At 35.6% G+C, this 16612-nt stretch overlaps 1 protein-coding gene across 3 annotated transcripts in view; it reads right to left on the reverse strand.

The window, feature by feature from the left end:
* Nucleotides 1–16612, reverse strand: part of DPP10 (dipeptidyl peptidase like 10) — a 1290245-nt gene that overhangs the window by 91402 nt on the left and 1182231 nt on the right. For all 3 annotated transcript variants that reach the window (XM_012535464.2, XM_004276493.4, XM_049712621.1), the window contains exon 10: nt 11094–11191. In XM_012535464.2, coding sequence (XP_012390918.2) covers nt 11094–11191 — 98 coding nt within the window. The remainder of the gene's footprint in view (nt 1–11093; nt 11192–16612) is intronic.

Genomic DNA, 16612 nt, shown 5'->3' on the forward strand with positions numbered 1-16612 from the left:
TTTTCAAAAATTCATTCAATAATCAATTAAAAGGCAAATATTATTATTGATTTAATAGTTATTTCTTATGTATGACTTCCATGTTATCTCACTTTATCCACAGGACTTGAGCCACAGAGCCATGAATGGTTTGCTTTGGTCTTTTTCCACTGAGGGACAATGGAAATATAATCTTATTCATAATATTTTTTACAATATTATTTTTTAATCTTATTTATTTGAAAAAGTTTAAAACAAAGAAGGAATCAAACTGAAGAATATGAAGGGTTATTGAATTTTTGGTAAAGTAAGGATGCTAATCAGTGGAGCCTATAATGTCCGCACGATGGTGGTAGATTGGGAAAGCTTACATTTTTCCTTTATAGATTCTATGTCTGGAAATTTACATAATATATCACAAACCCCCCCAACCCACACATAACAAAATGCAATCATTAATACTGATTCAATTTATGATAAAAAGAAAAAAAATTCCCAACAAAATTGCCCAGTTTCAAAATAGATTAGATGATTTAGAAATGGTTTGAAAAATGCCATCCATGAATATTGTCTTAAAATGAATGCATCAGGTTTTTAAGTGACTTTGAAAAAAATCACCTATGAAAGTAAAACCTTGTAATACAAATCACCTCTCCTTAGACACATTGAGTTAGACATTCAGCTACCTGAATCTCACATTTCTAACATTATTGAGTAGTTAGTGCTTCCTCTCGAAAACCAGTTAGCCCATCAAAGTAAAGATGTCAGAAGGACAAGCATAACTTGTCATACAGTGAATCCTGCCATATCTTCTTCAATAATCTCTTCAAGCTATCCAGCACCTTTCACAACTAGCTGAGTCTCACTTGAAAATTGCCTCGAAACTCAGTGAAATCATAAAATAAAGTTACCTAAATAAAGTTAACAAGGCAACTTTGAATCAAATATGCTACTGGTTTAGGATTAATCTTTGGCCAAATCAATGGGCCTTGTGATTCTTTAAAGATCTGTGTCTTGTTCACTTTCACTACGCTTTGTTTAAACTGATTTATTTTGCATGCATTACCATTTTGGGCAGTGTGAATATTAAAAAAGGAAAAATATAGGCATTAACTTTTAAGAAATTTACCTAGAAGGTTTAGCATGGAGAAAAATGACAGTGGATACTATAATTAATCAGGAAAAAAGTGCTGAAATGTGATAATATATATTTCTGAGTAATCGGCATAAATGTTGTGCAAAACTGAAGTAAAAAATAATTTGATGTTGTAAACAACTGACCAAAGACTGCAAAATCAAGGTGGTAATAGTTATTGAAAAATCTGGAGAGAACTGACATATAGAAGAATTTCAAACCTGATCAGAAATTTGTCTCACTTAGCTAAAGTGACTAATATTATATTTTGTGCCAAATGAGATGAATTAATATGAATGGTTTTTAAAATAAATAACAACAGGAACAACAAAAAAAAATTTAAATATTCATTTTGAGTGTTTTCCTTTCAAAGTAGCCCTCAGGTGAAATGTTTTAAGAATATCTTTGTAATGTCTTCCCAGACACTGACACATTATATTAACTATATAAGATGTGAAATCTTGATTTAAAAGAAAAATCATACTTAAAAAACATTAAAATTCAACTGGTGCAAATCTAGTGAATAAATGGTTTTTAAAGAGAACACTAAGTTAGGTATAAAATTAAGTTAAAAATTATTTATAGTCAAGACACATAATAATCAAATTACCAAAATTTAAATACAAAGACAAAATATTAAAAGAAGCAAGGGAAAAGCAACAAAAAATATACAAGGGAATCTCCAAAAGGTTAACAGCTGATCTTTCAGCAGAAACTCTGCAAGCCAGAAGGGAGTGGAAGGAAATATTTAAAGTGATGAAAGGGAAAGACCTACAACCAAGATTACTCTACCCAGAAAAGATCTCATTCATATTCGACAGAGAAATTAAAACCTTTAGAGATAAGCAAAAGCTAAGAGAATTCAGCTCCACCAAACCAGCTATACAACAAATGCTAAAGGAACTCCTCTACATGGGAAACACAAGAGAAGAAAAGGACCTACAAAAACAAACCCAAAACAATTAAGAAAATGGTAATAGGAATATACATATTCATAATTACCTTAAACATGAATGGATTAAATGCTCCACCCAAAAGACACAGGCTTGCTGAATGGATACAAAAACAAGACCCATATATATTCTGTCTACAAGAGATCCACTTCAGACCTAGGGACACCTACAGACTGAAAGTGAAGAGATGGAAAAAGATATTCCATGCAAATGGAAATCAAAAGAAAGCTGGAGTAGCAATACTCATATCAGATAAGATAGACTTTAAAATAAAGAATGTTACAAGAGACAAGGAAGGACACTACATAACGATCAAGGGGTCAATCCAAGAAGAAGATATAACAATTATAAATACATATGCACCCAACGTAGGAGCACCTCAATACATAAGGCAACTGCTAACAGCTCTAAAAGATGAAATCGACAGTAACACAATAATAGTGGGGGATTTTAACACCTCACTTACACCAATGGACAGATCATCCAAACAGAAAATTAATAAGGAAACACAAGTTTTAAATGGCACAATAGACCACATAGATTTAATTGATATTTATAGGACATTCCATCCAAAAACAGCAGATTACACTTTCTTCTCAAGTGTGCACGGAACATTCTCCAGGATGGATCATATCTTGGGCCACAAATCAAGCCTCAGTAAACTTAAGAAAATTGAAATCATATCAAGCATCTTTTCTAACCACAACGCTATGAGATTAGAAATCAATTACAGGGAAAAAAATGTAAAAAACACAAACATATGGAGGCTAAACAATGTGTTACTAAATAACCAAGAGATCACTGAAGAAATCAAAGAGGAAATCAAAAAATACCTAGAGACAAATGACAATGAAAACATGACGATCCAAAACCTATGGGATGCAGCAAAAGCAGTTCTAAGAGGGAAGTGTATAGCAATACAATCCTATCTCAAGAAACAAGAAAAATCTCAAATAAACAATCTAACCTTACACCTAAAGAAACTAGAGAAAGAAGAACAAATTAAACCCAAAGTTAGCAGAACGAAAGAAATCATAGCGATTAGAGCAGAAATAAATGAAATAGAAACAAAGACAACAATAGCAAAGATCAATAAAACTAAAAGCTGGTTCTTTGAGAAGATAAACAAAATTGATAAACCATTAGCCAGACTCATGAAGAAAAAGAGTGAGAGGACTCAAATCAGTAAAATTAGAAACGAAAAAGGAGAAGTTACAACACACACCACAGAAATACAAATCATCCTAAGAGACTACTACAAGCAACTCTATGCCAATAAAATTGACAACCTGGAAGAAATGGACAAATTTTTAGAAAAGTATAACCTTCCAAGACTGAATCAGGAAGAAATAGAAAATATGAACAGACCAATCACAAGTAATGAAATTGAAACTATGATTAAAAATCTTCCAACAAACAAAAGCCCAGGACCAGATGGCTTCACGGGTGAATTCTATCAATCATTTAGAGAAGAGCTAACACCAATCCTTCTCAAACTCTTCCAAAAAATTGCAAAGGAAGGAACACTCCCAAACTCATTCAATGAGGCCACCATCATCCCGATACCAAAACCAGACAAAATACTACAAAAAGAGAAAATTACAGACCAATATCACTGATGAATATAGATGCAAAAATCCTCAAGAAAATACTAGCAAACAGAATCCAACAAAACATTAAAAGGATCATACACCATGATCAAGTGGGATTTACCCCAGGGATGCAAGGATTCTCCAATATATGCAAATCAATCAACATGATACACCATATTAAGCAATTGAAAAATAAAAACAATATGATCATCTCAATAGTTGCAGAAAAAGCTTTTGACAAAATTCAACACCCATTTATGATAACAACTCTCCAGAAAGTGGTCATAGAGGGAACCTACCTCAACTTAATAAAGGCCATATAGGACAAACGCACAGCAAACCATTCTCAATGGTGAAAAACTGAAAGCATTTCCTCTATGATCAGGAACAAGACAAGGATTTCCACTCTCACTACTATTATTCAACATAGTTTTCGAAGTCCTAGCCACGCCAATCAGAGAAGAAAAAGAAATAAAAGGAATACAAATTGGAAAAGAAGAAGTAAAACTGTCACTGTTTGCATATGACATGATACTATACATGGAGAATCCTAAAGATGTCACCAGACAACTACTAGAGTTAGTCAATGAATTTGTTAAAGCTGCTGATACAAAATTAATGCATAGAGATCTCGTGCCTTCCTATACACTAATGATGAAAAATCCGAAAGAGAAATTAAGGAAACACTCCCATTTACCACTGCAACAGAAAGTAAAATACCTAGGAATAAACCTACCTAGGGAGACATAAGACTTGTAGGCAGAAAACTATAAGACACTGATGAAAGAAATTAAAGATGATACCAACAGATGGAGAGATATACCATGTTCTTGGATTGGAAGAATCAATATTGTGAAAATGACTATACTACCCAAAGCAATCTACAGATTCAATGCAATCCCTATCAAATTACCAATGGATTTTTTACAGAATGAATGAATGAAAAATCTTAAAATTTGTATGGAGACACTAGAATGAATGAAAAATTGAATGAAAAATCTAGAATGAAAAATCTTAAAATTTGTATGGAGACACAAAAAACCCCGAATAGCCAAAGCAGTCTTGAGGGAAAAAAACGGAGGTGGAGGAATCAGACTCCCTGACTTCAGACTACACTACAAAGCTACAGTAATGAAGACAATATGGTACTGGTACAAAAACAGAAATATAGATCAATGGAACAAGATAGAAAGCCCAGAGGTAAACCCATGCACCAATGGTCAACTAATCTATGATAAAGCAGGTAAGGATACACAATGGAGAAAAGACAGTCTCTTCAATAAGTGGGGCTGGAAAACTGGACAGCTACATGTAAAAGAATGAAATTAGAACACTCCCTAACACCATACACAAAAATAAATTCAAAATGGATTAGAGACCTAAATGAAGACCAGACACTATAAAACTCTTAGAGGAAAACATAAGAAGAACACTCTTTGACATAAACCACAGCAAGATCTTTTTTGATCCACCTCCTAGAATAATGAAAATAAAGACAAAAATAAACAAATGGGACCTAATAAAACTTAAAAGCTTTTGCACAGCAAAGGAAACCATAAACAAGACGAAAAGACAACCCTCAGATTGGGAGAAAGTATTTGTAAACATATCAACGGACAAAGGATTAATCTCCAAAATATATAAACAGCTCATGCAGCTCAATATTAAAAAAAGAAAGAATCCAATTCAAAAATGGGCAGAAGACCTAAATAGACATTTCTCCAAAGAAGACATACAGATGGCCAAGAGGCACATGAAAAGTTGCTCAACATCACTAATTATCAGAGAAATGCAAATCAAAAGCACAATGAGGTATCACCTCACACCAGTTAGAATAGGCATCTCAGAAAAGTCTACAAACAACAAATGCTGGCGAGGGTCTGGAGAACAGGGAACCCTCTTGCACTCTTGGTGGGAATGTAAATTGATACAGCCACTATGGAGAACAGTATGGAGGTTCCTTAAAAAACTAAAAATAGAATTACCATATGACCCAGCAACCCCAGTACTGGGCATACCCAGAGAAAAACGTAATTCAAAAAGACACATGCACCCCAACATTCACTGCAGCACTACTTGCAATAGCCAGGTCATGGTAGCAACCTAGATGCCCATCGACAGACGAATGGATAAAGAAGATGTGGCACATATATACAATGGAATATTACTCAGCCATACAAAGGAACGAAATTGGGTCATTTGTAGAGACGTGGATGGATCTAGAGACTGTCATACAAAGTGAAGTAAGTCAGAAAGAGAAAAACAAATACCCTATGCTAACACGTGTATGTGGAACCTAGAAAAATGGTACAGATGAACCAGTTTGCAGGGCAGAAATAGAGACACAGATGTAGAGAACAAACGTATGGACACCAAGGGGGGAAAGTGGCAGGGTGGTGGTGGTGGTGGTGTGATGAATTGGGAGATTGGGATTGACATGTATACACCGATGTGTATAAAATGGATGACTAGTAAGAACCTGCTGTATAAATAAATAAATAAAATAAAGTTCAAAATTTCAAAAAAAAAAGAAAAACAAACAAAAATTATTTATAGTCATACCACTTACATTTCTCTTTGATTAAATAATATGATTTTGTGTGTTTGTACCTAAACTAATATTCATAAGCAAAATTTAGTCTTATGTGAGATATCTTAGTACATATATTCATAAGGATGAGAGTTCTCCCCAAAATAGAACTTGTAAAGTCCATTGGGGTGATTTCCAACCATTAAGATTTCCATAATAAAGTGCTGGAAATATCCAAAATGAAAAATAAGTAGAACTTGGCACGTAAGAAGGGAGGAAAGATATTTACTAATTAAATTCCATCCTGTATTCTTTCTTTGTTCCAAGGTCCTAGGTGCACATCTCCTTATGATTTATAATGACTTGTTCAGTTTGCTTGTAAGTATTCAGGGTTCCTCTGAATGAGGAAATAAGGAAGCACCCTTACCTGAAAATGCCACACTCCTTGGCCTGCCTGCTGCAGATGTGGCTGTCCTCCTGGAACTCCATCTCATGAACACATTAGATCTGGTGTCCCATGACCAGTGGCCAGTGAAAGTGTCCCTTCCTTATAACTGGCTTTCCTGCTTGTTCCTAGTCTCCATGGCTCTGGATTACCCAGGAAGTCCTCGAGGATCTGGTCCTCTTGAGCCACAGAGACATAGACAAGCGGGTTAGAGGGATTGCACTCAAGTCAAGAAAGACTTTCTATTAGCTGGGTGGTCTGGCACAAGAGATCTCATTGTTCACAAGGGTATGCGGAATGGAGGCACCAGCATCACCAGCAGACAGGTATATTAGCAGTCACACCTGTGTGTTCACTGGCTTCCCGTCCAATCACTACTCTTTGTTCACAACAGTCTTTGTGCACATATGGTTACTCTGAGCTCACTCTCTTCCAGATAACCCAAGATCTCTGCACACAAGTGTATTGTGATGACATTCATGACCAACTCATAGCTAGTGCCCTCCAAAGACCTCTGTTAATATCCATGCTTTACTTGTAAGACGGGTCACTTCCATCAACACAGATAAATTTATTAATTAGATTTTATTGGAAGGTATAGACATTCACTGGCAGAATAAGAGACACAGACTAGACATACTTCAATTAAATAGGAAGAAAAACCATGGTAGTTCAAGCCCAGAATGACAGGGGCAATATGACAGTGTCATATCAATGAAACAGGCTGAGAACAATGTGTCACAAAGGGTGGATGACTAAAGAAAGATTTCTGGTAAGTAGAATGTCAAAGACAGTGAGTGAGGAGAACCTAAAGACAAACCACTGTCTTTATTCTTCAGCCTGGAGATGAATGAATACAGGAGATAACCACTTCTCCAAAACAATGTGGCAAATCTCTAAATCTGCATGATTCATTATTCTAAAAATATTTCCTCTAAAAGTTAACTATGTATTTTTAAGTTCATACCAAAATTCTCCAATAAAGGTACATAGGCTTGCAATACCTATGGGAATACTGTCACTAATAAATATGGGAAAATTGCTACTAATACTGGTACCAACAAACTATTAATTTGTATATTTATAGAGCTAACATTTTCAAAAAATAAAAAGAATTTGTGTTAGCTTAGAATGATTTAAGAATACTGTGGTAAATAAAATTAGGAAGACAGATAAAGGAAAATAAGTTACAGGAGATACCCAGGTGTCACCAGGGGTAAACTCCATGTCCAAAATACACTGATGCAAACAGCTGAAACATGATTCGTTACATAATCTACAATGCACTTGAGAAAAATATAGCAGGTTTTCAGGAAAAGTACAAGTATTACTTAGGTAAACCATAGATGCGTGTGTGTGTGTGTGCATGTGTGTGTGTGCGCGTGTGCGGAGAAAGAGAGAGAGACAGAGAGATTGAAAGACACACGCCACACACACACAAAGACAGAGAGAAAGAGACAGGGACAGAAACAGAACTAGAAACAGAGACAGAACACTTTTCACATGGCGTCAAATTATTGTGTGTTCTTCTGGACATCTCCAACACATCCCTAAAGTAATAAGAATGATAAATTTTCAGGCAAATATATCCTTAAATCATGTCTGTTGAATATTCCCCATTTATCAAATCTATTCTCGAATTTGCCCCTTAGCACTCACCCCCAAGGTCTCCAGAGGCTGAACACTACAACGAGGCTCCCTAGCCCAAGAGAGACTTCTGGAGGAACTCAAAGCTTTAGAGAGAGTTCAGGGTGTTTATTCCCAGGACCCACTCCCTATTAGGGCCCGGTTTGGCAATGACTTAATTGTTCTACCTGTGGACAGGTCCTGTTGGTCCATTCTGTTCTTCAGCTACAAGCCTCTTCAGGCTTCCTAAGTGAGTCTACCCCTTGCTCCTTCAGTCCTGGGGCAGTAAAGGATTTCTGCTATTGCAGACTCTGTGTTGCTTTCCTGTCCCTTGTGAGTGTCCTTTTAATCCCGTGCATATCTTTGTTAATAGTCCCTTAATTAACTGCACTTCAATTACCCCTCTTGAGTGTTTTTAATTTCCAGGACCCTGACCAGTAAATTATGGAAAATGTTATGCTCTTTTAGATCTCAAATGTCTATCTAACTAGGGAGGGCACAATAGTTTTCTAGCAAATTTCCATATGGCTAAAGTACTAAGTGTTAAATATTATAGATATTGATAATCCTAAAACAAAATCAAGGAAAAGTATGAGTTTAATTTCCATTTGATGTGCAGATAAATGCAGCATTCTTTGATTTGCACCATGGATAGCTCTATTTTGTTCATGTCTGTGTGTTTGTAGGCCCATCAAAGTAATACCGGTGCTCAGAGAGGTTAAATGCAGATGATAGGAAATTGGACTAAAGCTTTCACCAGGAACAAATGAGTAAGGAAACATAAAAACTGAATATTCCTGGGGAATATTGAAAAAAACATTCTGAAGTAAATTTTGGTCTTGAGTTTTCCAACTAAAGGAGTAAATCATACACTTCGGTGCACCAGAAGTGCCAAAAGTGCCAATTGTGGTTTCACATGCCACAACTGGCACTTACATAACTACGAGGCAGAAAAAGAAACATGTTACATACATTGTGCAGATAAGGTATTACATGACTCTCCCAAATGTAGACCAAGTTCATTGATAAACCAACATACCTGAATTACAGTTAAGAACTTTTTCTTCACAGCATTCTTCCTCATTCTTAGAGGGATCTAGAATACCATTCTATGTACTGGATTTCCAACATCTAAAGATATGTGATATCTTTTCGCAATGGGTGACTAATTTGATCACATTGTACCTCAAATATTAAACAGATATATGCTTAACTAATACTCTAATAATGACAATTGATTCTGTCTTTACAAAGCTTTGTATTTGATGACACTGCTATGTCCTAGCTGGTGAACTCATTAGAAAGACTCTTAGGTAACAGCATCAACGTCAGGAATCACTACCTTCTATTAGAAAGAAACCTGGATATTATAAAATTGACTTCCATTTGAAAGATTTAAAAAACTGATAAAAATGAGAAATTATTATTTTAAGATTAGGGTATTCAGGTTTAGAGAGAGGTACAGTGACTTATCCAGGGTCACACAATAAAGTGGTAGTAGAGATGTGACTCAAACACTCCAGGTTAGTGTTCTTTATTGTTAATTCAGAGCACTGAACAAACCAGAGAAAAAGATAAGCCTTAAGGATCACATAAAATATTAATAATTTTCATAATTGCTTCATTTGTGTCCAAATCTTTCATGGCTGGTAAACCAAGCTCAGAAGTAGAAGTTTCATCTGATTTAGTCAACTGTACTGTATTCTATATGTCAATTTTAATGACTCTGTAAGATCTTTCATCACAACCTAGATGAAATGCTCTATAACTTGAAACAGGCTTTACTTCACTTTCTACCTCTACTACCAACTAATCTTTAGCATATTTTTTCTTTGGGCCCCATCTTTTCCACCAATAATAGGAACAGTTTATATTAGATAATAATGGGGGTCTTTCCAGTGTAAGCATTCCATATATTTTTAATAATTTTTCAAGTAGGAAAAATTTCTACATGCTAAAGGCTGCACTATCTGTGAAAATCCCAAATATGATGAAATTTTCCCAAATATGTCAATGGAACACTGAATGGAATTTCTACTTGAATCAGTCACCCTGTGATTATTTTTGATGTCATCAAAACAAACTCTAAGCTTAGCCTTATACCATTCAATACAGTATAAAACTATTTTCCTAAATCAGCTGCCTATTCCATCTCCAGGACTGCTGTAAATTTCCACAGGATTAAAATATTTGAAAGAATCACCTTTGAAGTCTGAGACCACTCTGGATTTAACAATCCACATGGTCATTTGATTAGTTGTTCAAATATTGGAAATTTTGCTAATATTAAAATTATGTTTTTGACCCATAAAATGTGTTTCTTTTCTCCCCACTCAGACTTAAATAAGCAGGATTCTTATGTAGGATATTTCAAAACAAAATCTCATTGAATTTCTCTGCGTGGAAAACAAAGCTAGGGAATCATTGGCAAGTTACAGGGAAAAGGTTGGAAAATTACACACATTTTAGGAAGATTATACTCTTTGAAAGAGGACCATTTAAAAACATTGAGTGACTATTTTCAGGAAGAAAATTCAATGGAAAATTATCCTTTGTTCCCATCTCTCTGTCACATCTCCTGCCAAAGAGCTAATTCTTGGTATCAGTATATTTAGTCATTTTGTGGTGCTGGTAATGACCTCAAAACTCTAAATGCTTCCTGGGAACAACAAGAGATCCACAATGAGTTCATTCCTGCACTAATGGACACAACCTCAGTTTTATTTTCAAGTGAATTTGTTGAGTTGATCACATCTCTCTCTAAATTGCAACAAAATGATAATTGGAGTTAAGAGATCTATCTTCTGGTAAAAGTGAAATTGAAATTACATACCTTGATTTAAAGTTATCAGGTGGCATGAGTTCCAAAGTATGAGTTGGTCCATATAGGTTTACAACATATAATTTGATTGTTGGGTTCACCTGACCTGCCTTTGAGAAAATGAAAGTTGCAATGCAAATACATTATTAGAATATATTGAGAAAGAAAGAAAATGCATTTTTAAATAGATCTTTATTGGAGAATAATTGCTTCACAATACTGTGTTAGTTTCTGTTGTACAACAAAGTGAATCAGCCATATGCATACACATGTCCCCCATCCCCTCCCTCTTGCATCAACCTTTTATCCCACCCCTCTAGTCATGGCAAAGCACCGAGCTAATCTCACTGTGCTATGCTGCTGCTTCCCACTAGCTAGCTATTTTACATTCGGTAGTGTATATATGTCGATGCTACTCTCACTTTGCCCCAGCTTCCCTCCCCCACCCCTGACACCATGTCCTCAAGTCCATTCTCTGTCTACGTCTTTATTCCTGCCCTGCCACTGGTTCATCAGTACCAATTTTTTTTTTTTTTACATTCCATATATATGAGTAAGTCAGAAAGAGAAAAGAAAATGCATTTTGATTCTTTTACACTTTTGTGTTAGAATGGGGAAAAAAGTTTAACTTCTCTAAAGTAGAAATGATTTTAAATGCAACAACATGATTGCTCTCAATTGTTTTTGTAGATTGCTGCTTCTCTAGCACTTTAGTCAGACAATTAAAGGTGACAGAAAATCATGATGACTTTACTCATTAGGAAATGCTCTGTGTTCTTCCCCTAGAATGACACCAGAAGGGCTGGCTTTACAAAACAACTAGTAGATAAAGCAGCTGCTCACACTATAGGATATGAAAAGCAAAGGGAAGAAAGCTTGGCTAATTTAAAAAAAAAAAAAAAGAAGAAGACAGAAAAAGAAAACCTACCCTATCCCAGTGCCACATGTTTAAAATTCCACAATACCTAATTTCTTCCATGCATGAATCGTCATAGGTTTTCTTTTAAATTATAATGAATATTAAATGAGGTATAAATGTCCCTTGGGATGTGGGCCATGGAGCAGAATGCCCTCACTATGTACCTGGCATGAAGACTAGAAAGACAGTGGTAAGAAAATGTAATTTGAGTTTGTTAAATCAAAATTTATGAAATAATAACTAGTCTGTATAGCAGTTCGTGTGTTTCTGGCTCCGACTATGTGTTAAAGCAGCACATGAATTATCGTATTCTATGTTCCTACTACAGTCCTAAGACTTATTTATAACCATTTTCCAGATGAAAATGGAGGAGCTTAGCAAATTGTGCAGGGTGAGACATCCAATAACTGAGGGAGCTAGTATTTAACCCCAGGATGCTCTTAACTGCTCTAGGTTTGCTTCCATTCATTCCTAGGCCTTCAAAGTTTTTCTAAATACACTGTGAACTCTTAGCGAGCAGAAATGGGAACTTATGCCAATATATCTCAAGCAGGTAGGATGAACGAATGAAAGAATGTTTATGTGAATAAATAATTAACAGAATCAATTGGCTACTTGTGGCTCAATGTGTTTCTAAACAATACACCAGTATCATTGGGGTGTAGCTGCTTTGTGAAGAGAAGACCATGTGAGATATACAGAGAAGGACAAGGAAATTAAAAGCGAGTTGAATTAAAAGACCTGACAAAAATCGAAAGGGAATGATAAAAGTGATTTAAAGATACCAAAGAAAGATTCAGGGCTTCCCTGGTGGCACAGTGGTTGAGAGTCCGCCTGACGATGCAGGGGACACGGGTTCGTGCCCCGGTCCCGGAAGATCCCACATGCCGCGGAGCGGCTGGGCCAGTGAGCCATGGACGCTGAGCCTGTGCGTCGGGAGCCTGTGCTCCGCAACGGGAGAGGCCACAACAGTGAGAGGCACGCGTACCGCAAAAAAAAAAAAAAAAAAAGAAAAAGAAAGATTCATGTTCAAGGAATTGGTACTGACAAAACCCAGAGTTAAATCAGGAGAGAAGCAACATAATGCATTCCACCAATAATCAGTAATAGCTCCTCAAGAATGTTTTGTTAAGTTATTAAAAATAACGAACATGGAGGGGAGGGAGGAGGGATGAATAGACAAAGTAACAGGATTTGTAAAGCAGTGAAAAATACTCTGTATTTTTCATTACACATATGTCCAAAACCATAATGCATAACAACAAGATTGAACTGTAATGTAAACTCTGTACTTCGGGTGATTATGATGTGCCAATGGAGCTTCATCAATTATATCAAACACACAACTCTGATGGGGGGTGCTAAGTGGGAGCTGGGGGTATATGGCACAAATATCTTCCGTCCCCTCAAGTTTGCTATGAATCTTAAACTGCTCTTAAAAAATAAAGTCTTCATTTAAAAAATGACTAGCACGTCTGTGGGAGCATATCACACACATCAGAAGTTTGATCCAAAGAAAGGGGTCCAGAAAGGCTTTCATTTAGAAATGCAGTGACTATAAAGAGAGATTATGAAAATGGTTCATATGATAAAGGGCTTCCTGGAAGATAAGCTATGAGCCTGCCTCACAGAGAAGGCTCAGGTGTCAAATTTTGTAAAGCTTTTTATTGCTCTAAAACCCTCCAGTGCTTGGGTTCATCTGTCTTGGGCAATTTAGCCTTCTACCTCATTTAGGAGGTCCCTTTCACATCACTTTTGTTTTAATTCCATTGCCATGTTTCTCCCTGAAAGTATTGGTCTTTCTCTGTATTTTTTGAGTCTAACCATTTCTCTAGCTTGATCAGGTATGTTAAAATTTAGAGCTGGGGCAGAGTATATAGCAGTGTCATTCAAAGTGCTTTTTTTAAACCAGCAGCATCAATTAGAACCATAGAAACACAAATTCATGGGCCCCAAACGGACGGACCTATATTCAGACCCAGAATCAGAATCTTTGGGTGTGGACCTAAAAATCTGTGTTGTAAGAGGATTTCCAGATGATTATAATTAGTATGCAAATGTTGCTAAGACACTGATATATGTGCATATATCTATATATAGATATATACTACTGCTCAGCAGTTACTAAAGGTGAACTTGCATGAAAATCATCCAGAGGGCCTGGAAAGCTAATTAAACCACTGACCGCTGAAGCCTACCTCCAGCATCTTTAATGTCTAGATGGGACATGAGAATTCACATTTCTAATAATTTCCCAGATGAGGCTGACATTGCTGGTAAAAGGGCAACATTTTGAGAACTGGTTCAGTTTAATCTACGAATCACAGAAATCTGGGTTCAAGTTTGACTGTTATTTATTGGATATGGACCATGGACAGGATGTTAAAGATCCTCAAGTATTATTTTATTTGATTCTCAAAAATGAGACATTTCTCTGAGAATACGTCACAGTCAGAAGTTTTGAGCCAAAGTAGATTTCCTTTCAGTGGAAAAAACCATCTCATACTTTTGTTATATGGACTAACAAAAAAGATGATTTTCAAAAGTGCCAAAAAATAGTATATACTTAATTACATAATTAACTCATGAATTAAAAATAATGGTCAGACACTGATTTTTCTAGTGAGTGAAAAACTGTGTTCATATTTTTTATCTTTCAAAAAACTGATTAAAGGGCTTCCCTGGTGGCGCAGTGGTTGAGAGTCTGCCTGCCGATGCAGGGGACATGGGTTCGTGCCCCGGTCCGGGAAAATCCCACATGCGGAGCGGCTGGGCCCGTGAGCCATGGCAGCTGAGCCTGCGCGGCCGGAGCCTGCTCCGCAACGGGAGAGGCCACAACAGTGAGAGGCCCGCGTACCGCAAAACAAACAAACAAACAAACAAAATTGATTAAAGAAAAAGAGAAATTAAATTAAATTTGATCAATTTTTATGAATTCTTATCAGTGATGTCTTATTTTATGACATACTTTGTCAAAGATATACACAGTTATTACCACGTATTAAGGCAGTTTTTTTCAGGTCTATAGGACTATACAGGATCACTGGTATCCCAATTAGCTTTCACATGAAAACAAATTAAAGGTTGTATACACACCATGAGTCTAAAAGTCCATGATTGAAGTACAAGATAAAATTAGAAAGCCATTACTATAATAAAGCATTTGTGAAAAATGCCAACTAATTTATTATATGAATTTTAAATACTTTCAGATTCAAATAAAAGAAAAGTTTGGAGCCATCATTAAACAAGAGGATCATTGATAAATGAAAACATAACCACTTAACATCCGTTTGGTTCAAAGTCAATGCAAGTTTGTTATCTCCCTCTGAATTTGTATGAAATTACTGGAACTGAAAGATAGTAAAGAAATGAAAACATCTAAAAAAAAAAGTTGTGTACACCTATGGTCAGTTTTAGACAAAAAACCAAACATTAAGCTCTTTCCAAAATTCAGCTCTCTAGCATTCTATAATCTCAATTTGATTTCTTTCCTTGGAGTTTTGAAATTAAGTGCACATTGCAATTTCATTTGTACCCTTTAATATTTGAATTGTTTCAATAGTTTGCAAATTAGAGGAGTTCATCTATTCGCTTTTTAACAGTCTAATTTGCTACAAAGACTGCAAACCCATAGAATCCTTCCTCTATGATTCTGAAACACAAGCCTCAATAATACTTAACCTTATTTTACTGGCAACCAAACTGTCATTAAATGAGATAATGTTTTAATTAAGAAGATTAACCTGAGTTGCTGAGATAGAACTGTGCATCTTTTTTGTGCTGAATTGCTAATGATAGGGTATTTATAAATTCTGAATTATGCTGAATTAAGCAAAATACAAATATATTTGTTTAGTGTAAGTATTTCATTAGTAAACCTGACCACATTGGGTATTTGCTGCACTCGTTTTAATCTAGTTTAATTTGAAGCACAATTTAGTGTGAACTCTATGCATTACTTCGATGTCTAAAGCACCACTTTTTGGAAGTTTATTGCATAAGTAAGAACAAATCAAAATAACACATTTGTTAGTGGAAAAACTAACAAACATTTTTTTTTAAACCAGAGTAGAAAATAATGAGACTGAAAATTCAAGTAATAGACTGAAAATTATTCTGAAATTTATTCTGAGAACAAGGATGAAAACCCAGACCTAGTTTCTTTGAGTCCTGTTGTCTTAAGCACCTGGGCAGATATTTCTACTGACAGCCACGTGAGGACTTGGGATTCTTTCTCTTTGGCCACTATAATATTTGTCTTTATTTTTAATACTCCTCAATGGTAGTCATTAATACACACTCAGGACCTTCATTATGTATTACATACATCATTTATTAAATATACAGGCTAAGAATTTTACTCATACGGAGCTGAGTCATTTGCAGTTAATGGAGCAAAGAGAGCTCCACATCTATTCGTTAACCTGACAAGGAGATATTTTGATTCCAGCTACATCTTCTGAGATACAAGTTAACCTATGGTAGTTTTAGACAGAAAGAGAGAGAGAGACAGAATCAATAAACTTGAGTTATTTCTCTGTTCTCTAAATAACTATGACTTTTATAAAAGGACTTAGCCTTTTAGAAGCTTAGTTGGCCCAATTGTAAA

Source organism: Orcinus orca, chromosome 7 (assembly GCF_937001465.1).
Source record: "Orcinus orca chromosome 7, mOrcOrc1.1, whole genome shotgun sequence".
NCBI lineage: Eukaryota > Metazoa > Chordata > Mammalia > Artiodactyla > Delphinidae > Orcinus > Orcinus orca.